A 24,380-nucleotide genomic window follows, 5' to 3' on the forward strand; every position below is an offset into this window, starting at 1 on the left:
CACCTTAGGAGTTGTTCCTCTCTTGGCACAGGGACCCTGTGATCCTCCCACTTCCTTTTATCAGCATCTTCAAAAGAAAAAGGAAGTTATAATTGCTTTCTCCTCTCACCTTAGGAAAAAAAAAAGAGCAAGTCTGCCGCTCTTTTCCATTTCACATCTTGAGAAGAAACATGCTTTGAGCAACCATTTATTTACAGAATAAAAACAACATCTCCTGGATTTCAAAGGGCAGAGCAGTTCAGAAGAACAAGGCGATCTCCTCCCTCCCCTACCATCAGCTTTTGCTTTTTACCACCTACTGTCTGTACAGCCTACTGCACTGCCTCTTTCCTCATTACAGCAGCATAATTTTCCCCAGCTTTACCTATTTTTTTTTGAACAGTGCAATGACAGCTGCAGCTCTGTAACTACTGCAAACCTACCACTTACAGTTCAGTGCCACAAGCTAGCATCGAAGCAAGCTCCAAGGAGAAAAAGCCAAGTCAAGGTGAAGAGTGGGACATAAGTCTAAAGCAGAGGAACGACACTAAAGAGTTTGAAGCGTCTTTACTGTCAAGGTTCCTGCATGGGAAAAGCAGAATGGGCCAGGTTACGACGCATTAATCTCCAGAMAAGAGCAAGTTGGCCATAGCTCAGTTAGTCAAGGGAAATACTGAAGTCCAGTTTCCCCAAATCTGCTTACCTCACAACAGCCTTCTTGACAAAGACTAAGCCTTGAAGATTAGAAAAGATCTCGCTTTCACACGTTGGAAAATGGAGGMAGACAGACYCAGCCTTTTGCTTCTGCTAGGGACATCTACGTTAAAGCATTCTGCTTGGGGAGGGGAGTAGAAATATGGGAAGAAATGAGCAGTTTCATAAGCACAAGCATGGAAGCCTGCTTTTTTTCTCCTTTTTTTGATTTTTGCTAATTTTTTTTAGTTCCTGATTAGGCAGGGTCCAAATAATGTTCATTTGAGAGTCTTAGCATTCAAAGCATCACTCTCAAACTACATCCTCTGATATCTGAAGAGGTCAGATTCACAGATGCAGTACGAATGATGAGTTTTCTCTTGCATCCAGTCATTCATTTCTACACAGCCTGATGAAATACAGTGTCTTCTTCAAGGCTTTAATCAAATATGTTTAAAACTTGTTTAAAAAAAAAAGTTCACAAGCTCTGAGTAGGGACTGACTGGCAGTACAATTACATAGGCTTAATTCCATTAAAAGACCAGGCTAAAAAAAATCTAACAGTAGTATGCAAAATCTCCATTACTTACTGCTAAATAGCTGTAAAAGGACCTACAGGACTGGATTACATCTTACTTCAAACACTACGACATTTCAAAATGTAAATTTTCCAGGAAAAGCCTCTATATTATGCTCTCTGAAAGCAAACAGCAAGAAYGTTAAAACTACGAAGGGACTGTATCCTAGCCTACTGCAATCTGTTGCTCAATGGCTTAGACAAGCAAGTTCATATATAYGCAGTTCAACGGAGGTAATAGTTGCTCTTTACTGTGTAGGTGGCTGTACATAAATGCTACCTAAATCCCCACAAATAAAAAGCAGTAACGTGAACTCAGGCTCATTAGAGTGTAGCATCTCAGCGAAGGCCATAGAGAGTACGCACAGATACATCTCCCTGTAAGAGACYGCATACAATCTAGCACGTTATGACAACATCTGAAGTTACTCCAATTTTAAAGCTATTTGTTAAAGAGAACAATTGAGCTTATTTTTAAAGTATTTTGGACACTGGCACATAAAATATTAAAGATGCACATGAAAATGAAAAGGCCGAAATACCTTGTTTCTAAAATGCTTAATTACTTCCAAAACTATGAACAGAGACAACAATTACCAAAAAGCCATTTATTAGATATGTACATATATACATACACATGCAAAATGATTTTATACACATTTACACAGGTTCAGTTATTAATACAGTGCAAAAATAGTTTAAAAGATAAACCTTCCATAAACTTAACAGGTCTTTGGGAGCAGAAAAAAAAACAAAACCAAGAAAATCTAAGACAGAAGATGGTCATTTTCATAAAGTGACTTAGCACTTCAACTCTTTAAATTAAGGGAGTTTATTCTTTGCCAGTTTTCTTGTGCTGTACTGCTGGCTGAAGAACAGAATTTCCAAAGGAAATATCTTGAAATCTGACAGAATTAAGGAGACACCAGTCAAACTACATTAAATAGTTTAAAGTCAAAAAAAAANTTATGAGTCAGATTTCATGTACTCAAACTGCAAGTCGTTCTTTTTATTAAATCTCAAAGCACTAAGATCAATGTAAATTATTCTATTCTTCTTGCTGTTTCAGCATAAGAAAAGCTTTAATTGTATAAATACCATACAGGTGTAGAAGCCATTCTAAATACTGACAAAAAAAATACATATATATCAGATAGTGCTTCCTCTGCCTAGYCCCTCAATCACAATCTAAATCTACAAAGTGCGTACATACTATTCARTGTAGATTCCTTAATATGGTTTACACATATGACAGAAGAAGGTTGCAAAGGGATTAAGACTATCAGCAAATCACAGCCTTGTTCATTTAGAGGATGTGACTGAATCCTTTCTACTAAGTAATCCACAAAGAAAAAAAAATTACATTATGGAAGGCAGAATTGTACCAACAGATTTTGTTTGGTTTTAACAAAACAGTTGAAGGAAAAGGAAAGTATTAAACAAAAGCTGAATTTAATCTTTACCAATTCTAAATATGTTAATTACAAAAGCTCTCTAAACACCTTGTTCTACCACCATTTTTCTTATTGCACAACTGTTGCTAACATCATCTGGCACAGGGATATATTTGTTTTACAACAAAGCAAACAGTCAAATGCCAGGGCAAGCACTAGGAACATTATAATTTCTTCCAATCAACTCAGTACGAGCACGAGGAACAGAAAGAAGGTAACAATTCACTGGCCTCAAGCGCCAGTTGTTAATGTTGCTCGCCTTAAGCTACAGCAGACTAGCTTTAGTCAAGTCAATGGAGAACCAGTAAAGCTGTTCTGGACTCTGGTAGGAATTGGGAGCTGGAACAGGTCACTAAGGTTCCTTTCACAAAATTTTATCCATTTGTAGGACAAAACGCTTCATCCTTTCCCTGCRGGATTAGATTCCTCTTCATACTGCAGTGGAATGACACCTAGTTTAGACTCCCCAGCTAACCAAAACCACAAYCACCAGATCCAGTATCCTTACCAAGGCATCAGCTTCCAGTATGAGATGCTGGGGAGTGTCTTTCTTTAAGATTTTTTTTCTTTTTACTGGTAATCTAATCTCATGGCTTAGGCCCCTGAAGTCTCCAATCACATAGAAAATGTACCTCATCAAGTAGAACAGGAACTGAGCACTATGGCAATTTAAAGCTTGTCAATATTAAACGTCCCATATCTGTGCGTCTCAAGGACAGTGGTTTAGTGTTGGCTCCACTTCTCCACTTAACCTGTTTTCTGCTACAGTCTACAACAAATAATTTTAATCTATCTCCTTCCAACAGAAAAGTATTCCTCTCATGGCACACAGTTCTAGCTGTTTGGTAAACTGGCTGGCTATAAATATTCTTCCATCACTTCTACTAGACTATTCCTCACAGTTTAAAGGGTCTCTTTACGTTATTGTTACAGGAAATGGGCTAGCATGGGATGGAAGAGAAATATCCACATTTTACTGCTGGAAAAAGTTCTGGCACCAAGTCTCCTGACGTCCTAGAAACTATTTTCAGATTGTAATGGACTGCAGATCTACACCTTTGTTGCAGGCAGCTGTATCACAGAATTGCTTTCAGCTGAAGAGCTTGTAGCCTTATGAGATACAGTACCAGAGGTTTCTGGTCTAGCCGTCTAATACTACTCATAAATGTTTGCATTCTATGGTTTCAGAAACAACTCACCAAGATGCAAAGAAGTGATTTTGTTAAGCATTTCTGCAAATGCAGGAAGACAATTCTGCATCATGTTAATCTCTTTGCAACCACCAGAGGTAGAGACTATGTGAAAGGAAAATAAATCTTTGGCATGAGACATTTTGTAGAGCAGACAGAGTCACCAGAAAACAKTTTCCTATGGAAAAAATTAAAAAAAGAAAAAAAAAGAAAAAAAAAATCAGCATCATATTTCCACAATAATACACCTACAGTTCCCTACTACTTTTCAGTTTCAGGCTTCATAATCCTTCAAAGACAGCTGCATCAAAGTGCTGTATATTCTTTAAACATAACCTATTCATACACATTCTAAAATGCCCATATGCATTTCAATACATTAAATACAAGAGAACCCAGTGCAGCAGAGGTTAAGAAATTCAGCTCCTAAGTACTATATTCAAAAGTGCACGCTCATAATTCATCTTAGCGTAAGAACTTCAACACCATTAGCTAAAGGTTTTGTATGTAATAAAGAGAACCTGCTCTTGCTCTCCATTACTGAAAATGGCTTTCTACTCACCAACTGTACCTTTTATTTTATTTTATTTTTAAGGTGAAGGAGTCAGTGGCTGTCATAAGTAGGCTTGGAAGATTTATTATCGGTACAGACCAAGCAAACATAGAACTGCCCTTACAGTAAGAGTGACCTTAACCAAGGAAATAAAGGCCACTTGAGCTGAAAGATCACTTACATTCACTTGGTTTGTTTTATGCTGCTCCAAGTGTATTTACAGCTAACCAATGAATATATACCTAACTACAAAGATGTGCTGTTTTGCCAGAAGACATTTAGAGCCTTTATGGATTTTAAAGGAGCCACAGCCTTTTCGTTTCCTTCAAAACCCAGAAAGGTTATCCAGGAGCCTCTGCTAACCACACAGATAACGGGCTAATCTGATTACGGCAAACTCCTCCTTCACTTTCAGTTACCAAGGGTCTTAATGCTTAGCAAATTCCACAGGCAAAAATTTTACCTGTCACCTTCTCTTTGCTTTGCTACACAGTTCAGTATTTTTCATAAGAATTGGCAGGGCAATACACTGACATGCCAGACTGTTACAAAGCCAGCAAGACAACTGGCAAAATACTGACTGGATGATATTAGCTGAGAAGTAAGAGCCTATTTATGGCAATGAGAACCTCCATCCGTTAACAACACCTGACAAAATGTACCGTGCAGTTACCATGTGCTTTGCTGAATACGGCTAGAGTCCTCAATGTACGTTTGATATTACTACAGGGTCCTAGTTTATTTCAAATTGCTTTAAAACATCCTATTCACAATAACTGTTGTCACAAATCTTTAAAAAACTTCCAAGCTATTTTTGGCCAGTTTAGTAAAAAAAAAAAAAAAAAAAAAGCTGTAAAAAGAGAGAGTAGCAAACCAGCAAACCCGAGGTCTCTTTCATACGCCGCAGTCAGGCTGTTTCTCCATAAGCTGCCTTGTCAGTATCTGATACGAAGAAAGAGATGCCACTCCTACATGAAAGGCTATTTGCCAGAGGTTCCGTAATCCGTACAAGTAAATGTTGCACACGCAAACAGAGAAAAACAGTACAAACGTCTTTGTCTTCCTTCCAGAGCTGTAGAAGAGGTACAAGTAACACTACAAAAGCACCAGAGAGATAGTTAGCATTAAACAGTGTGTGTGTGTACAAATATAAATATCTGTAACATATCTATGAGATAGATAGATAGATATTTCATAGATACGCTATAAATTGCAACTGCTGGCACATCCACACTACTTGGATGTGCCTACTACTGCAGTCATCACTACGAAGCTCAAAGCTTCCTTCCAACTGCTCTGTTTTAGGTCCTCCAAGAAGAGCAGATGGGTGGCCTCAATCCAGATCCTACTGGGTAAGCATACATACCAAAAGCAGCCTCTCAGCACAACCGGTGTCCTCCCTGGCTGCCTCAGGCTGCRTTAAAATGAGTCTGAACGCTGAGCCAGCTTTCAAAACCCACACATGCTTTTCACAGGGCAAAGGCCCAGCAGGGAAACAGCAAACAATTTTATGCTTCTGCTGTATTTATTCTTGAGACAGGTAAAGGACTTCATTCTCTAGGCTTGACTTGGTAGAAGGACCATCTTTTCTGTTAACAAGCRTCTCAGAAAGAATTTTTAGGTTTTTGTTTTTAAATTCAAGAACAGGTGGACTGCATTTGCTGAGCATGTGTGAMGGACACCAACCATCACGGCAGAAAACAAGCATAAAAAAAGTGCTAAAGTGCTGGCAGAGGAGTTGCTTTTTTAACTCAGGCAGTAACAGCTCATGCTTTATCACTTAAGGTCACAGTTTCCAACTGTGCTGATGACACAAGCAGGSATCATAATGTGGGAAGCACTTCACATTTGAGCCCAATTTATGTACAAAAATTTTGTGAAGATGACTGCCACAGATCAAAAGGATAAGAGAGAACACATTTTTAAAAARTAAAAGCTTCTCTAGTTTCAGGCACTAACTGGAAAAAGCAGGGCAGAGCTACTCTTTGTGAAGAGTGGTTTTCATCAAGTTTTTAGGCCCAAATTACTACCTCTGTTTTAAAGTTCTGCCATGATCAGAAGTGTAAGAAGGCTGAAAGACACTAAATTGTCCATAGCACATACAAATAGCAGTTGGTGAGCAAAAGGTATTGACAAAACAATATGAGCTTAGAACTTCTTTATCTGAAAGCATGAGAATCATTACTGTTCAGCTTTGAAATCTGAGGGTTTGGGTTATTTATTTATTTAAACCTCAAAGCATTGGCTAACACAAACCTCTATGGTCTGGCAACTAGAAGGCAACACAAAACAGAGGATGAGGTACAGGGTACATGCAGAGTTAGGATCACTTTCCACCACCACTTCCAACAAAGGGGAGGGGATAAGGGAAGGAGAGAAATCAAAATAAAATGCCACTGTCCAATCGAGTTTGTCAAGCTAAGCTATAAACCACGTGACGCAATCAACAGCTTCTCTGCAAGTTTTAAATAACCTAGATAAATAAAAATCTTCAAACAGAGCTCCCCAAACTTCAGAGGCAACAGTACTAAGCTACTAATACACTGCAGGCATCGTATTATTTCCTCTTTGTCAACTAGTAGCCAGATCAGAGTAGTTGTGACCATAGACTAAATATAGAAGATTTTGCAAGCAATACACTGCCCTCAAGCCAAAGGTTATGGACCTCTGTTTTAGGCACTTAAGAAATATTTCAGAAAATATCTGCTSTCATAGCAAATAATATTTTTCTCATTCACACCACTACAAAAAGAGGTCAGAGAAAATCATCCACTAAAAAAAAGAATCACCCCTAAAGAAGTCAGGAACTGCATTTGTTTTAGATTTAGAAGTAATTTTGAATAATGATGCCATTCTGTATTCGCTTAGTCTTTCAGACGATTATGCTACAAAAGCCCATCACTAGGACTGTCACTGTTACAAAGAAAATGTATCTGCTCCGGGAAACCCATCACCTTTGGACTAACATTTATTGCACTCAACTCCATTTGGCACATTACAGTAAGGAAGCRCTGTTAAAAGCTTGCTACTACAACTCCCAAGAGTTAAATTGTGCCCTTACTATACTTGTGCCACTTCCCTAATACCTCTGTGAAATCACCTTTGCACAATGCTGAAAACTAAAGTGTTCCTTTGCTTAACTGAAAATTATGTTGTACACAGTATTAGGCTTACACATAAAAATTTTGTGGCTTTTTCTCATGGAAATTTAACATGATGCCCAAAGTAGCTCACTACTCAAGARAGCCTGAGCTGGTAGCAACCTGCAAAGTTTTTACAGCATATAGTATTTTGAATGTCTCTACGCTAATGAAGGTACTAGCTAGCGAAGATGGCTCCTGTTAAGGCTATCTATCAATAACACTTATTCTAAAAAGTTTTAACTAAAAGTGATATTATTTTAAAATAACTCTCATAGCCATAAAATATAACACATTATAACACAATATGTTGTCAGTTTTCAGTCCATTTTCCATAACTCAAAATCCAAGCCAGTAAATACTTCAACTCTATCAAGTGCAATGTAATACTTCTCATAATCTGTTTTGTGTTTACGTGTACCCCAATTTGTTTAGACCTGACCATTCACCCATGAATTCATGGTGAATGTCAATCAGAAAAGCAATCATAACTCAGAAAGCAAAAGCTCTAAGGAATGCTAGGCATGAGAGCTGCTTCTTTCACTAGCTTGAACAAAAGACCATTTGCATTCGTGCAGCATTCTTGGGAGTGCGCTCACTTTACTTCTTCCTCAAAGAACATTTAATGTAAAATAATACCAAGAACATTGACAGACATGTAAATAATAAGAAAGGTACTGAAAGGACATAGTCTGGATATTGGGGTAAACCATCTTAGAACCCAAATGTGTGTCTCTACGTTACATTCAGCAATATCTTAAGTTTTGTAAGCTAATAGGTAATAGGAATAATATCTTGCCTAGACAAGTTATGTATGGAGACCAAATCCATCAAGAATTTCTGACTCACAAAATGCAAGGTAGGGGCAAGTGGTAAAATAATGTAATTTTAATATGCAAATTATATATTAGTGTGAACGAGTTTAATAAGATTGTTTGATTACTGAAATAAGAAATCAACTATATCTGTCAGAGCACTGTAGGAACAATACAAAAAATCTGTAACATCAAAATAATATCAAAAACAGAATAATATAATATTAGAAATTGAAAAGTATATTATTTAAATTATTTAAAGTTAACATACCTGAAAAACACAGGCTAGAAAAGGTAGAAAAAAAGCTATCACRTTTCCAAGTCCCTCATGGTCTTCCTGTTTGGATACAAAGGAGTGACAAACAAGAAACTGCATCAGCTACAGTTTTATTAAGTGCTGCTTGATATTTTACAACAATATATTTTGTAAAGCACCTCTCATTCTGGCTTATGATGATTGMCTAACAGTGCTGCACAGCGGCAAAATCAGTATCACTGAACAAGGTACCACCAACAAGCTTACATAAAAACTTTTGCTAGACAAAACCATGCCACCATAAAATCAGGACATTATTTTCACAGTTTAAAGTTGTTTACAGTTTTACTTTTGTTAAAAATATTAATAATAATAAAAGAACATCTAGAACAAAGTACCAGAGTCAAAAAAAAAAAAAAAAAAAAAAAAAAAAAAAAAAAAAAAAAAAAAAAAAAAAAAAAAAAAAAAAAAAAATCTGGTAAGACTAAAATATTCGTCCAAATTTCAATCACACCACAGAAGAACAAAACGCAATGTACTCCCACACAGCACAACACAGGATCCAGCAGGTGAGCAGCCACAATTGTAAGTTCTCTTGAAAAACAAAGTAATTCTTGTGCAAAGATGTGCAGCCYAGCCAACTATGAAGTAACATAGTTACCCATAATCCGGTTAACCAAACAACTCTYTTCTTTCATCTCTTTTACTGGTTTCAACTCCAAGTTACCTGAAATGAATACTCTGCTAGGTGAACGCCTCGAATGAGATTCAAAGCTCCACACATGATGTTCAGAACGAGAGAGAGAATGCCCAGGGGAGTCACACGCTGCATTCTGTAAGTGGGCACTTAGAAGCAAAGAAAAGAAAAAAAAAAGACTAGTGAAAGTTAGCACTGTTAACTTGAATCCTTTAACATAAAGCAACTCAAATCAGCTTAAACAGGTTTTATACATTTTCCATACCTTTCAYGCCTTGCTCCAAAGGAGATCAGTTATGAACGTGAACACCCTTACTGCTGCATGACCCTGTTCAGTTCAGAGCTATTTGGCGTTAATGTCTTTCTTTAGGCTGCATATGGACATTTTTTCTGCTATTTACTTACAGCAGATTTTCATACTGAACACATTTCATGGGTCAGTAGACAAGCTAGAGGCTTCAAGCTCTGAAAGGTCTGGGAAAGAGCTCTGATTCCTGACACCCAAAGAGCAAGAGAGCACCTCTTCTCTTCCTCAACTGGTAGTTACGTATACGTCCCCATACTCTGCCCCTGGATCACCGCAAGTAGAACACTACCACTATAGCAGTAAGAAGGGTTAATATTCATAAAACACAGAMGAGAATGAAGTGCAGGAGCCCTCAAGGAGTCTCTCTAACTCTCAGGATCTTCTGGCTCTTGTTCAGACCAAGCCAGCTGCTAACTACTCTACACAAACTATGCTCCTCTCTGGCTTCATTTCAGTGACAAGCAAAACACCCTAACAGCTTAAATATTGCTGTACTGCACGGTCTAAAACAGAAAAACGCTTCTGTCTTCTCCTGCAGCAGAGATTTTCTTGATATGTGGATGTAAAAAAGGTCTGGCCCCAAATTAATACAGAGATTTAAATTATCCTTTATAAACRTCTGTGTAATTTATTGGTCTGACACGCGTCCACATCTCCCTGCTTTCGTCTCCAAGGCTGCTGCAACAGGAAATATATTAATCTCATTTGCAACATTTCACATTATGCAGCATTACTGTATATTATTGTTAAACATTTCCATGTAAATAAAAGACATAAGTATCCTAGGCATCTAAAGGCAACTTTGCTTTTTGGCCACGCAGTGAAATTCAAAGCCCCAGTAGGTCACTGAACAGAAGCTGGACAAGTATGCTTGTTCTTATATGATCAGAGTATCCAGTCTACAATTATTTATTGATAAATTAAATATTGTTGCCACAACTACATATTTCTCTCTCGTGGAAATACCCTCATAACGACTACTGTTTCTTCCTCTTTCCTCCTAAGTTGCTAAGATTTACTTCAGAGGCAGCCAGCTTCTCTTTTAAACAAAGAGGAACTATCAAGCACAASTGTCATTTATTATACAGGATCGGGCAAACTATGCTCATCAACACTTTCCAGTATCTAGTGAGGAAAYTGCAAGTCTCAATATATTGTTTCTACACATTGAAGACCACGGCATGGAAAATTATTTACARGTTACAATTTTTGCCCAGCAAACACAAAGACTTACCATCACAGAGGCAGAGGAAATTACRATATTTAGTTGCTCAGGGTTCATAGCCTGTGAAAACTGATCTTTAAATTGTTTTCTGTGGAGCTTTATTTTTGCTATGTCCTTCTGAGGTTTAACCCACAAACTGAWATTGCACATGTTCAAGTGATAACGGATACTGCTAGAGCAAAATTATGACAACCTCTTGTGTAAATTTGATTACATTTTTATAAAAAGAAGTATACACTAAAATAGTCTACTACAGCAAATAAGGAAACAAGCTATTCTAGTAGAGAGTAATTTTGCACTGGCACAATTAAATGGCAATTGGGATTCAAACCAGTATGACTTTTCAGGTAGAAGTGTCATGCTCTTGAGAGCGTAAAAAACTATGCAGAAGATATTTTTGGGACTGTAGTTTACCTAGCACCCTGGAAAAATACATCTGCAGGTTTAAACAAGTATAGAGCAATTCCACAAAAACACCCTCAAACAATGAGGAAACAAATTTTCACCTGCAGAAGATTTTCTGAGCATAGCCCTTTGGCCATTTAACTGGAGACTAATATTAATGCCTCTGCCAAGTGCTGTGCACTGAAGAGAGAGAGGAGCTTGGCAGAGCCACAAACTCAAAGCTCCAGACAGAGATAGTACCAGCAGCAGAAAATGAAATCGGACTCGAACACTTTAAAATAAAATACAAGCACACAAAAGAAGAAAAAAGGGTGAGAAGAGATTATTATATCTTTTTAAAATACTTTAAAARGGACCCTGAGAAGTACTCCCTGTGTGCCTACGAAAGACTAAGAGCATTCATCAAGGGGAGTACACTGCCGCATAATTTAGTAGCAAGCTTATTAGACTAATAGTACAAGTTTTTCTTTCATTTCATAGAGCCAGTTCTGACATGAACAGTCTCCCTGTTCACACAAAGCTACTTACACKTCACATTTCTTATATAAATGACTGCACTTTCCTTTTCATGCTATATTGACCAAGGACACAAAGTTTCAATATCTTTCAGCAAGAATTGGGCTTGGATTTAGTTAAGAAAGGAAGGAATAAAAGGAGGAAAGAATGCAAAAAAAAAGGGGGGGGCTTGTATTCCTATATATTCTAAAAAGAGCAAAAACTCCCTGACTTTTCAGATTCCTTTCACACTACAAGAAAAAGGAGCCAGTGAATGAGATCATACAACTAGAAGGAAAACAGGAATCAACCACAACCACGCTCGGAGCCTGTTGTTTTGATCAAGCCAGAATTCATCTTCTCTACAGAATGCAAAACCAATTACATTCTGCTCTCCTGTAACCAGAACACTTCACTGTATAACCAAGTCTCCGGTATAGCACAGTAATAAGGAAACAAACACTGTTTACATGGCTAAACTTAGAGCAGCAAAGTGGAATTCAGCTGCTAGTTAATGATGAGAGGAAAGAGACAAGCCAGGAAAGCTAATTCCACCTGAGGGAAACAGATGATCATCAACATGATTTTTAAAATAAAGAACAGTCTGTACAAGTATTTGGGTTAGACCACGGAGGACAGCCAGAGACAAAGCCAGATGGAAAATAATAGAAAGCAATTAAGAATATGGGGGAACTGAAAACRTATTTCTCAGCACTGAGCACAGAGTAGCTCGCAAACGTTTGGCACTTCAATCATCACACTAGTGTGACATGCAAAGAATTTCTAAGCCCTGCCACACTATAGAAACATTTAATCTTCAARAACGATTCTGAGGAAGACTCACAAATCTGACTCATCATTAAGATGTTGTCATTTCTATCTTTTCCTTCCCCTAGCCACTGTCCCTGCAGATTTTAATCTAAAATACCTATGTCAAATTATATTCCAGCTCACCCATCAGAAACAATAAGACTGAGCAACTGGAACATAATTTTATTAGTGTTTTGTAAGCCACCAAGGAAAAAAATAAAAAGGGAAATACAAGCTCATGGTATCCCAGCTGCATTTAAATTGCCCTGCTAATAGGATTAAAAGCATTTTATTTTGTAAATGAAGTAAACAGGACATTGACTATAGCAATTTTATAATAATAAAAGAAAGGATAGAACTTTTAAAAGTAGATAAAATGTCAGTATTTGTTATAGAAAGCTCCCCTGTCAAGTCTCTACATATTTTTATGCAGATACGCATATCATCTTTCAGAGTTTTACTCTAATACATTAAATYTGAATGAATGAGGTAAAAGGAGAAAGTGCAGATTGGAGGTGAACTCAAGACAGTCTGAAAATGACAGTACTCTCAGCTCAAACATATTTTTGTAATCATTTTCTTCCTCATGGATAAAGTAACTCACTGAGACTGTACATACCTTGTATCTTAGTTTACAGTAAACACAATGAATTAGTGGAGTTTGTTAAATTTTATTTGACATAAGAATCAACTTGCTCTTCCCTATGACACAAAGGCAGTCTTTTCTTCCAGGTTATATACATATAACTCTGATTTCTCAGGACAAAAGGAACCATATCACTGCTTTTCTGTCCTTCACAAATTAGATGTTCAGGAAGTCTGTACTGTCACCTTTGCATAGTAGTAACTTACCAACCTCCACATGAACTTCTGCATGCCCACCATTAGCCRTCCCATTCATCAGCTCTGTATCCTCCAGTTTTAGCTGCACTGGGGGCTGGAACTTCAGCTCCTCCTGAATCTTCTCCCATTTGGACTTCATATGAGAGCCACTTGCATGGTTAAAATGACACTTGATTTTCTGAATAACGTTATCTGAAATATTATTTTTAAAAAAAAAAAATCAAGAATTAGCTGCACAGAAGTGGAGTGCTTCAAGTAACTGATGAGTTAAATCCTGACGTTCTTTGGGTTTTTTGTTATTATTTCTTTCTTCGTTTCTTTTCTCATTTCATTCAGATATAAAATTTCAACGGTAATTAGGGAACAAAAGTACCTTTCCCAGGTGTTTTGTATTGCACCACATCCCTTCTGGATGCTTTAAGTAACTCATCTCAACATCTTGCCTGCCAGTGGACTGAAAGCAGGCTTTCATATTGCAAGTATTATCATGACAAACATTCTGAACTTAGCCCATGAACTACCATGAAGCCTGAATGATGCAATGCCATATCACGTTTTAATAATGTCAAGGGTTAAGGGTTTTTTTTCCAGTGTAGAGCTAATTTAATTCAATTCTTATTTGAGTCATATAACAACCCTTACTGCCAGAGGCAGTGATTCCACCAACCCGCATGCCATAGATTTATATATAGATTATGCTGCTATGTCTTTCATACTTAATTTTTTAAGCACAATTCATAGACAAATTCCTTTCCACAAATTTGGCTAATGGTTTGACATGAGTTACCAYGGAACTGAGACCAAGTTGTGAATCTGTCCGAGAAAGAATTATCCACTTCTCCGGACTTGTAGTACCTCACCATGGATACTGCTGTTTCCTGTTTTATTGTGCAAGAACACGAGCAAATTCAAGGTCATTATGCTAAATACTTAGGCAAATAAAATGCAGAAACATCAATTTTGTAAAGACATCCTGTGAATAAAATTCCCATCGTTAAGATATTGTCATGCTAAAAGACTTGCACAGGTTGACCACAGCTASTACTGGATACCAAACATATGTAATAGCTTAGAGCACAAATTCAGAGAGCACACAGGAGGACTTGATGTCATGCCATACACAGTGTCATAAGCATTCATCACTGAAAAATCCTGTATTTTACCATAAATTAGTCTACTGTAATAATCTGCGACTCTCAGGCAGAAGGCCAAGATCTTATACATAAGTGCACCTCAGATCCAGACAAACAAATAAAAATCACATCCAGACAAACACAGGAACAACATGCAGCAACATGTGGCAGGCCCAGTAACAGAACACATGATGACACTAAAAATAAAAAAGCAATGTTTTGCATTTTCCTTTCTTAGGAAGGAACATAGTAAGACTAAAAGAGGCTAGAAATTCCCAGTCAAGTTGCAAAAGGAGTAATTTGGATTTCAGCATAAAGTTACATCACACCTAAAATGTGATTCTGCAGGCAATTCACTTAAAATGCAAGATCACCATATAACATACTTTTCTTGGGATTTCTCAGTCTTTTACTTAGCAGCTTAACTCTGTTCCTGAAATCTGGATAGAAGCGTGATAACCCACTGCCATATCTTATCCTTTCCCAGAACAGAGTTTCTTACTGCAAATAAAAGGTGTTTTTCAAAGGTGTGATGTTCAGTAGAGCAGCTGCTACTTAGCAAGAAAGTCATTTATATCAGGTAAAAAAAGAAACAGTAGGCATGATTATGAAGTAGTATATGAGTCTAAGTCATGCCAGAATTGTCCACAAAAAATCTACTTTGTCTCCCTTTTTTCCTGTACCCATCTGTATCCAACTGTCAGATTTTTTTTAATTAWATTATATAGTGTTTGAGACATGGATTGCCTTATTCTTCTGTGCTTGTTTGTTAATCAAAACGACATTTTGCTCATYTATTACGGGGGCTCTCAGGAACTGCAAGAACAATAATTTAATAGTTTAATGCAGTTACAAAAGCTCCCCCTCCTCCTACACAGACACGGACAGGCATACAGACAAATTCCTTTTTATGATCAGGCTTTAGCCAAGTAACATTATTTAAGATCATAAAAGTAACAGACAAAGTATTCTTACTATTAAAGAACAAAGCTACGAACCAAATTCAAGAAAAGCATATGGTCTGGAAGCTACATTGATGCTTGTTGTATCATAGGAAGCCGCAAATTCCCACTGAAGCTCTTCCAGGAAGCAAAACGCCATGATGGTTGAGTAATTGCTGGAACAGATTGCCATGCAGGCAATATCCCCAGAGGAAAGAAAACTGAAAGAAATATATATCATTTATCAACATAAAAAAGTAAAAGGGTCATGCCGAACATGAAAATTAAACTGTGCTGTCAAAACAAATGTAGCGACTGCTCTGACAGAAAAAGCAGACTAGAAAAAAAAACTTATCGTATTTGCACCACTGTAATACTTCTGCAGCCTCTGCAGATCTGTCACTTACTCTTAAATCATTCAACAGGCTTTAGCATATTAAAGATCACAACACAGGTTTTACTAAATTATTACATGAGTAAAARTTGTGGATATTATTTTCCCAGATCAGCTTTAAATCATGCTAATGAGAAAAGAAATGGCCAGAAAATATCACAGGAAAGAAGACTAAGTGGAGAAAAAATGGTGACTTTCTACAAACAAAAGTAAAAAAGAATGGAATCTTTTTCACAGAAACCCTGCAGCTGTATTCATTGCTCCCCCTGAATAAGGCTTCATATTAACAACAAAAGATTTTCGTTACCTTGCACAAACCAAGATATTTGAACACCATTAATGTTAAATCATTTTTTACAAATTAAGATGATTTTGTATCAGAGAGAGCATTAAAAAAATTCTACTCCAGGATGGAGTTCCTGTAACATGAAACCATATTCATGAATAAGTCACCATTTACAGATGCTCCAAAACCTTCCACAGGAAACCCCCTGGGGGATTCATCTGACCAAATGCAGGTGTCTAGTTTGGGGTAAGTGAAATCACTCTCTAAACTTCATTAAGTAAAATGTGAGTCAGGGCACATAGTTCAGATGTCAACACTTACAACGTAAATAGCTAAACTTCAACAATCCCCACCGTAATTATGAATTTTGATTATCTCTGGACAAAGACAAGTCTTTCCTTACAGGTTAGCCATCTGTTTGTAACGCTCAGCGTAAACCTTCAGTTTTGAAGCTAAACAATTGCTCCTTTTCTGYATTTGTCATCTCTTTTACCATTTATTTCATCCCTCTCATATAGAAACGTGAAGTATTTCTGTCTGTACCACACTGCTACATACTCACGTACATACTCATACATACTACATGTTTGGGATTTATGGTTCTGATTAGCCTCGCAACAGCCTCGTTACTCTGGGTTTGTTCCTTAAATTCTTTCTGTTCCTGTCTCACAGCTGCAAAACAACACCACAGCTGTGTAACACTATCTTCTCCAAGTTGTCAAAAATTTATAGCCTTTATGCCAGGTATCTGTTTGTACTCTTGTCATTTCACAGTCAGATGCATAGATACTTCTGTAGGGACTATGGAAAATTAAAAGCAGTGGGAGATATTAGTATCAAAGGGCACAAGTTCACTTTGAAGGAAAATAAATTAAAATGCTAATCCTTTTCTTTCCAATGCACTCAGGTATAAGTTCACACATCTTCTTCCTTCCAGCACTCCTCCTAAAAAGAAGGATACTACTTACACTTTTATCTCAGGATTGCTATAAGTTCTCTTTGCTAACCAGTAAAGCAGTCACAAGCAAAAACTCATTTTTAAGAGTTAAACTAAACTGAATAGTAAATGAAAATTCTCCTATCTGAATTAAACCTTAATTTCTTAAAATAAAAACTAGCAGATCCCTCTCCAGTACATAGATCTCTCTCCGATACATAGAAACAGAAATTAAACTCTTCTTCATGAAGTCAGTATGCTTCAGGCCTCCTTAAGGCTGAGGTTCTTGGGACTTGAACCTTGTCGGTATTCAGAAACCAGATAGAATGGATTTCTAGGTGAGCCAGAATCAGAACTGTAGGAGCACGGGTGTTTTCAGGCCAGGAAGAACAAACACCTAACAAGAGGAGGCATCAGCAAGATTAGACTGTCACTGAAGAGAGGCGGCTTGGGTACCATTTTAGTCTAAACTACTTTAAGTAATTCTTCAGCACAATATTCCTTTTGAAGAGTTATTTGTAGAAGTCCAAGCCACTCCAACTGCTAACATGAAAAAGCCCATCGAGCAGATTGAATTTGCTGCAAAAGATAGCGACAACTAAAATAAGCAATTCTTAACATATGCTTTCTAAACTGAGTAGGAGCTGTGTGGTTGTGGTGCTAAGACTCAAGGTTTCAAAAYACTGCTAGGAGTTTAAAATCTAGACAAGCACGATGGGATTTCATAACAGAGTTAAGCATTACAGAAGATACCTAATCCTTAAAGTTCAACTAATCCCCAGGACAACCATTTTCAAAGTCAAGGTAAGCAAAGAGAAAAAACAGGGACTTACTGTATGCTAAGGTCACGTCCTTTTGCTGTGCCTCGACTTGGATACTGTGCCAGAACTGATGATAATGCCTTTAATCTCCTTCTGCATTCTAGAAAGTCTTGGTTGAAATGAAAATCTGTGGAGGCTGAGAGGGGAAGCCCATCCCTCACCCGCACCACACAGGCAAAGATGATCATGGACATTCTCCACTGGAGTACTCATGGGGACAACCTGAAAATAAGTATCAAATTAAGTCAATGGTAAATTAACAGATGCRATCTCAATTACTTAAAAGCCAATATGCAAACTACTACTATGTCAAAGTAACTGTTTATCCACCACTATTACTAAACAATACCTCTCGTACCACTATCACTACTGAAAGGCAACCAAGGTATTTTAAAGATCAGAACTGTATCCATTTTTGCCTCTCTCAGGCAAAAAAAAAAAAAAAAAAAAAGACAGGCTGAAAAACTATCTGAAAAGAAATCAGTATTTTCCCTCCCTGTGCTTTACCTCAAGTGTCAGAAATGCTGAGGAAAATTCTTAAAGGTATTTATGGAAACTGGCTAACTCCCATCGAGATGCTGCAGTTCCACCGGGCCTCCAGAGGCCTTAGTGTTGCTGATAGGTCRGGTTTTCTAGTATAACACAGAAATACAAAAATAAATTTTTGGCTATAGTCTGTCAGGCTCTTTTTACAGAATGAAAGAAGAATAAATATAGAATTAAGGTTGTCCTCTCTTGACTTCTTACTCCTTAGTAGACCACTTAACCTTCCTGGAAAACTTATCATCAGGATTTACCTGGTACATTCAGAACACAGAGGAGATCTGTCCTTCAGACATACCACAGATACTCATTACAACATGTTAGAAGACTAATGCATCAGCTCACATCATCTCTGAAAGATAATCATATAGAGCATTTTAGAGATCTCATTAATTTACTCACTTCATATATATACAGATACATACAAATATATATAAATATATTTCCCATTCAGTGGGTAGACATACCCTGGAAAGTATTTTGCCTCAGAAAAAAGATGAACTAAAACCCCTCATCTTCTTACCCAATAAGTCAATTCCTACATGTATGCAAAGACACCCAGATCACCTACTAAAAAATTCTTTGCAAAATATGTCTAATGTGCTCCATCACTGTTTTGAAACTTATTCTAGCTTCTTGTAAAATGAGAGCTCTAAATCAGCAGACTTCAAGGGATTATCACAAACAACTCATAGCAAAAAAGTCATTTACAATGCTTCAGGCAAACTACATAAAGGATTAGACAAAAAAAAAAAAAAAGACACTGAAAAGCCAAACCTTTGATACAGTTAATCGCTGCTTTAAGTAAAACTCTTTTAAACTATTAGTTCAAATGCTGAAGGTTTCTTATTCATCATCAGTGTTCCTGCTGTTTTCGGAAGGTAAGAGAGCCCTCATAAGGTCTGTTCCCTATAGAGCWTCTCCTATACCTAATAAGGGGTGAGTTTTCACTACAAGGGGCAATAAGAGGGTCTCATTTCTTCTCCATATAAATCATTTCCACATAACCTGTAGGAATTTAAAATTTTTAGACCACTACTCCTTTATCAAAGGTGACTGAAATCTGTCAACAAGATTTAAAAACAAACAAACAAACAAAAACCTAACAATTGTCAGGAAAAATGACAGAAAGTATAACTGCACATAACTTGTTTCCTTTGAAAAAGCAAATTTAAACTACAGAAAGGGTTATTTTAGCCTCTAACACTTAGTGTTCTTTAACCTCCATTTTAACCTTTCTTTCACTGTCCTTGTAATCATTTATTTTCTCTAGTAGTCAGCTSAGCTGCAAAATTAAACTAAGCTCACAAACTACATTTCAGTACATATCAAAATTAATTTCAACAATAATCAAAATAATTACATATCAACTTGAAGTATCACATCAATCTTCAATATGCTGCGATAGTATCAATGAAAGAAAACAGTGCAGAAAGCTGCTCAAACTTGAAATGAAAATAAAAAAGAAGTTGCCAGCTCAGAAGTATTAACTTTGATACAGCTAGCTTCTAAGTTCAATTCCTCAGAGCACCACATTTTTGTCAGTGGTTGCTAATGCTGATAAAGTGTAGTTCAGAAGTATCCAGGCTGATAAGCACTACAGAGGCAATATACTGAGCACTCTCATTTACCTTTCAAAAAAAGCCAGGAAATGAACAATAAAATGGAAAGGCAATAAATAGAACCCAAGATATTTGCTAAAAACAGAGTGAGTTGAATAATTTCATGGACTAAATACGTGAACAGCTGCAAGATTTTAGTGGGAAAAATAGCYATCATTACGGATAACATTACCTACAGCTAAATAACTGTTTGCCAAAAGGTTTACAACTTTCTAAGGCATAAATATCTTCATGCTTCAAGGCTTAAGTCTTTCAATAAATATCAGTGTAGCTCTCACAGAGCTGCCCATTTTAGGAATGCTGCATCCTCCTGTGATAGATCTGGTAGTGGCCACTGTCAGACTCCTAAATCAGCCACCAGTCTTCACTGGAGAAATGAGCCAACGCTCCTTCCAAGGACAGTACAACTCCTGTAACGTAGTAGTATATATTTCCATATTCATCCAAACGGCTTGACTTTTTTAAAATCTGCCTGCCTGTGAATTCTCAGCTTTGTTGCCTAAGGAAATGAGGTTTATACAATCAAGTYGTAAGTTCAAGTGGGAGAGACATTAAAATCTTAAATTTCTTTTAGCTTTGAGAAAGTAAGCAACTGTGTATTAAACAAGGATTCCATTAACATCTCGAACAGAGAGAAAAGCTGATGCAGGGACTTTTAACAGACAGCAGAGAACAAGTAAGCACAAACTCTGTGCAAAACTGGAAAACTGCTCACTGGTTCTGCTTCTTGAGAGTTCCCCACTTACAGTCTAAAGGCATGTTTGCATATTAACACCCTACTCCCCAAGAAAGCAGAAAAGGTGCGTGTTGCTTTCAGATATAAGAACAGTATCTTTAAGGCTCCTGTCAGAGGGTGTAAGAAAGAGACCAAGTTTTCCATTAATTCAGGGTTTTATCTGAAGTGTAGCACAGACTTGGTTGAAAGAGATAAGTGCCAACATCACTCCACTAGGGAGGGTAAAGCCTGAAAAGGGGTAAATTCACACAACTGATCCACCTATCTGTCTTCTATGTAACTCCTGTCTTGCCATCAGCCACATCATTCCCTCAGGCTCCCCCTAAAGCCTTTCCCTTTGCTTTCCCACACTCCCCCAGCCCATCTTGCTTTGGCACTGCACTTTGCTTAGTTCTCTTCCCTTTTCACTGTGGCCTCCTGTTACTTACACTTTGGAAGATGTTCTGCCCCCACGGCAAARGAAGTTATTTATGCCACCTCTCTCAAACATTACTTAGAATTAATTGGAAGGCAATTTTGCCATGTCACCGGTAAATAAACGCATGCCGTCATAAGTTAATGGACTGATCAAGATCTGCACATAACCAAGTAACTCTATGATATTATTTGAACTTGGTGCTTTTCTCCTCTGGCCTCTTTCTGTTTGCATATGATTATTTACCTGAATTATCTGCAGCTGACTTTACGTGGCAGGCCTTTGCACTCATGTCTTGAACTTTGACTATGGCACTGTGTTTTTCAGTTAAGCACATATCAAATCTTCGAGTACTCAAAACTAATCCTGTCAGAACCACTACTTTACCAGCACAGAGTAGGCAAAACCTCAAGAAACGTTTTAAGGGATTGATTCAGAAGAACGAATTATAATTTCTGACTGAAGTACATGAAGAAACGCTGTTTGAAGCACCTGTGCATCTAACAACATTTCACAAGTAAACTGTTTAACAAAAGATTAAYGTAAACGGAACACATTTACCAGTCTTTAAACAAGATACTTCAAGGTATTCCCATAGTATGCATCTAAATTAAGTTACCTGAAATACAGTTCCTCCATCCCTAACTCTCCAAGTAGCACCAAGGCTCTCTAACGACTAGTTAAGGATTATTAAAGAAGTCTTAATCAGACTTCTTACACTTTACTGCACTGTTATGTAAGCTCCTCCATATAAGAMGATTAGGCCCATTCACATGCATCAAGCTTTTCCAAATGTTCTACAACCTCCTACCTTTTTTTCTGTATTTAAAAAAAGTATCTATTCAACARGCTATGAAAGCAAATGCTAATGTGGTTGTGGGAGGGATTATTTTTAAAATATTGCTCTTTATTTAAGCACTTATTTTATCTGATCATCAAAAATAGAAGCATCCTTTGTAAGGATGGGATAATACTAACAGGGACTCTTTTTAAGTTACCAACAAGTCTCTCAAGTATTCGTTTTATCTCCATGTTCAGAGTGTTTTCTTTCTTCCCAGAGGTGGCATAAAGGCCAGTTGCAAAYCCAACAATATGCAGCTACTTTGTCAAGTTCTGATCTCCCTGTGAAAGATCAGAAAGCATAAGCAAACATTACCACACTCAAGAAGGCTCCTGAAGCAGTCTGTTTCAAAGTTTGGGACAGGTGACAACTTGTTACATGATGGTAACTATTGTATTTAATGCAGCTCTCCTCTGTAGCATAAGCTTCAGTCATGACTAGTCAGCAGTGGGATATGAGGGTATGAAAGGGATTCAGATTCTCTTAATAAAACATAAAGCATTTAATAGAGCTGCAGCTAATGTGCTGGTTTTAGTCTCAACCAACAGGAAGAGAAAAGGGATTAGGAGATAGTTTAAGAGAAGGAAGCTGGTTATTGTTTTTCTGCTGGATCACTAGGTGAATTTTATCCTTTTCTCACATAACTAAAAAGTTAAATCTGAAATGCAAATAAATTACTAGTCTCTTAAGATTTTGGTAACTGTATCCATTCTTTCCCCGCTTCTCAACTACTCTCACACCAATGCTGACCAAGTTAGTGAAATCACAGATCTACAGTGCAAGAAGTACTACTCTTCACAYTCAGCAGTGAATAAAAAATTGTTTGAAAGTATGATGCTATCTCAATTTCAAAATCAGKATTTGTGGTTTGAAGAGCCTGTAAGCTCTTGATACACAATTACATACAAATTARAACAGAATAGATATGATCTACTAACTCTGACACAAACCCAACCACCTTCAAGCATCAAGCCAGGAACAGATTGCCAAAAAACACTTTGTTACTGTAAAGAATGCAGAGTAAACTCACAGCCACAAGTGACTGAAATATGTGAAACAGTCTGTGCAGTTGCATTTTTAACTATGTGAATATCTGCTTTATACTTATCCTCAAAGGGGAGCAAGCAAAAAATTTTTCACAAATCTCCTATCYGCATACACTCCTATCAATTACTACAAATGACGCATGCCACACAAAACTCAAACCCCCACATTCAGCTCCCCCATCAAATCTCCTGCCTCACTAGACAGTCTTCCTAGCCCACACCACACCTTACCCATCCTCTAAGAGTCTCAGGCTCTTYGCCTAATTTAATCTCTCAGAAACATCAGCCACCTGAAGTGCTCCCAAACACCCACCCACTGATACCCTGAAGCCTCCTAAAAAAACACCAATTCACCTCCAAACCTTCGCCACCTGAACATTTTCCCTCATCCACCCCACTCTAACCACCACATTCAACACCCCTAACCTCCACCYCCTCATTTCCTTTGCATTAGGAGTGTCAAAACCCCAACCAGCACTCCCTCCTGACACACTTTTGTCATCCCAGAAACCTTGAAAGCCATCTCCCTCATGCTAAAAAGCCCCCCTCAAAGTCTCAGGGCCCCCGAGATGCCCCCAAACCTTGCTTCCCTCCTGCAGGATCCCAAACCCTCAGAGCACCCCTGCTGGCCCCAGCCCACACGCTCAGCGCCCCAAATCCCCCTTATTCCCTCCCTCAGGGCCCCGGCCCCCGGCCCCCCCCCCAACAACCCTGCTCACCCCAGATACCCCGGGGCCCCTCGCCGCCCCCGACACACACCCCTCGAGCACCCCGGACACCCCCAGCCGCCGCTGAGAGGGGTCTCAAGAAGGGCTCAGAGGAGAAAGAGAAGGAGAAACAGCCCCGGGCCCCCCCGCCGCCCGGCCTCTCACCTGCCCCCGCCCCTGGCCGCGTCCCCGGGCCTGTCCCGGCCGCGCAGAGGCGCCGGCGGACCACAACCCCCCCCACACACCCCTCTTCCGCCCACAGAGGCGGCGGCGGCGGCTAGAGTGTCCCGGGCGCGGGGCACGCCGGGACGGCGGAGGCTGGGGCCGGGCGGTGCTGGGCGCTGCCGGGGCTGCAGGGCGGCCGGGCCGGGCCGGGCCGGGCCGGGCCGGGCCGGGCCGGGCCGCGGTGCCCCGTGGGGCCGCGGTGCCACCCGGCTCTGCTGGTAGGCGGGGGTTGGACTCCAACAAGGCTTTCTAGCTTCGCTCCCATGCTTCACTCCAGCAGGAGCAGCATGCTGC

The 24,380-nt window shown here is 38.5% G+C and overlaps 1 protein-coding gene across 4 annotated transcripts; it reads right to left on the reverse strand.

Annotated features, from left to right (window-relative positions):
* Window positions 1–1,884: 1,884 nt before the first annotated feature.
* SEC22C (SEC22 homolog C, vesicle trafficking protein) lies at window positions 1,885–24,099 on the reverse strand. 4 transcript variants are annotated; one of them, XM_085316505.1, is made up of 9 exons: window positions 24,027–24,099; window positions 18,749–18,846; window positions 18,459–18,583; window positions 17,964–18,173; window positions 15,571–15,734; window positions 13,449–13,631; window positions 9,385–9,503; window positions 8,673–8,738; window positions 1,885–5,541 (listed from the first exon to the last, which is right to left on the reverse strand). In XM_085316505.1, the coding sequence occupies exons 4-9, from the start codon at window positions 18,143–18,145 to the stop codon at window positions 5,341–5,343; spliced, it is 915 nt and encodes a 304-aa protein (XP_085172631.1). In that variant the 5' UTR covers window positions 18,146–18,173; window positions 18,459–18,583; window positions 18,749–18,846; window positions 24,027–24,099; the 3' UTR covers window positions 1,885–5,340. The 4 variants fall into 4 exon arrangements, with proteins under 4 accessions (XP_085172631.1, XP_085172630.1, XP_085172632.1 ...); XM_085316506.1 differs by lacking the exon at window positions 18,459–18,583 and having other exon boundaries at window positions 1,886–4,071; window positions 5,329–5,541; XM_085316504.1 differs by lacking the exon at window positions 18,459–18,583.
* Window positions 24,100–24,380: the final 281 nt, after the last annotated feature.

Source organism: Rhea americana, unplaced genomic scaffold (assembly GCF_003343005.1).
Source record: "Rhea americana isolate MKP2758 unplaced genomic scaffold, rheAme1 scaffold_47, whole genome shotgun sequence".
Classification (NCBI taxonomy): Eukaryota; Metazoa; Chordata; class Aves; order Rheiformes; family Rheidae; genus Rhea; species Rhea americana.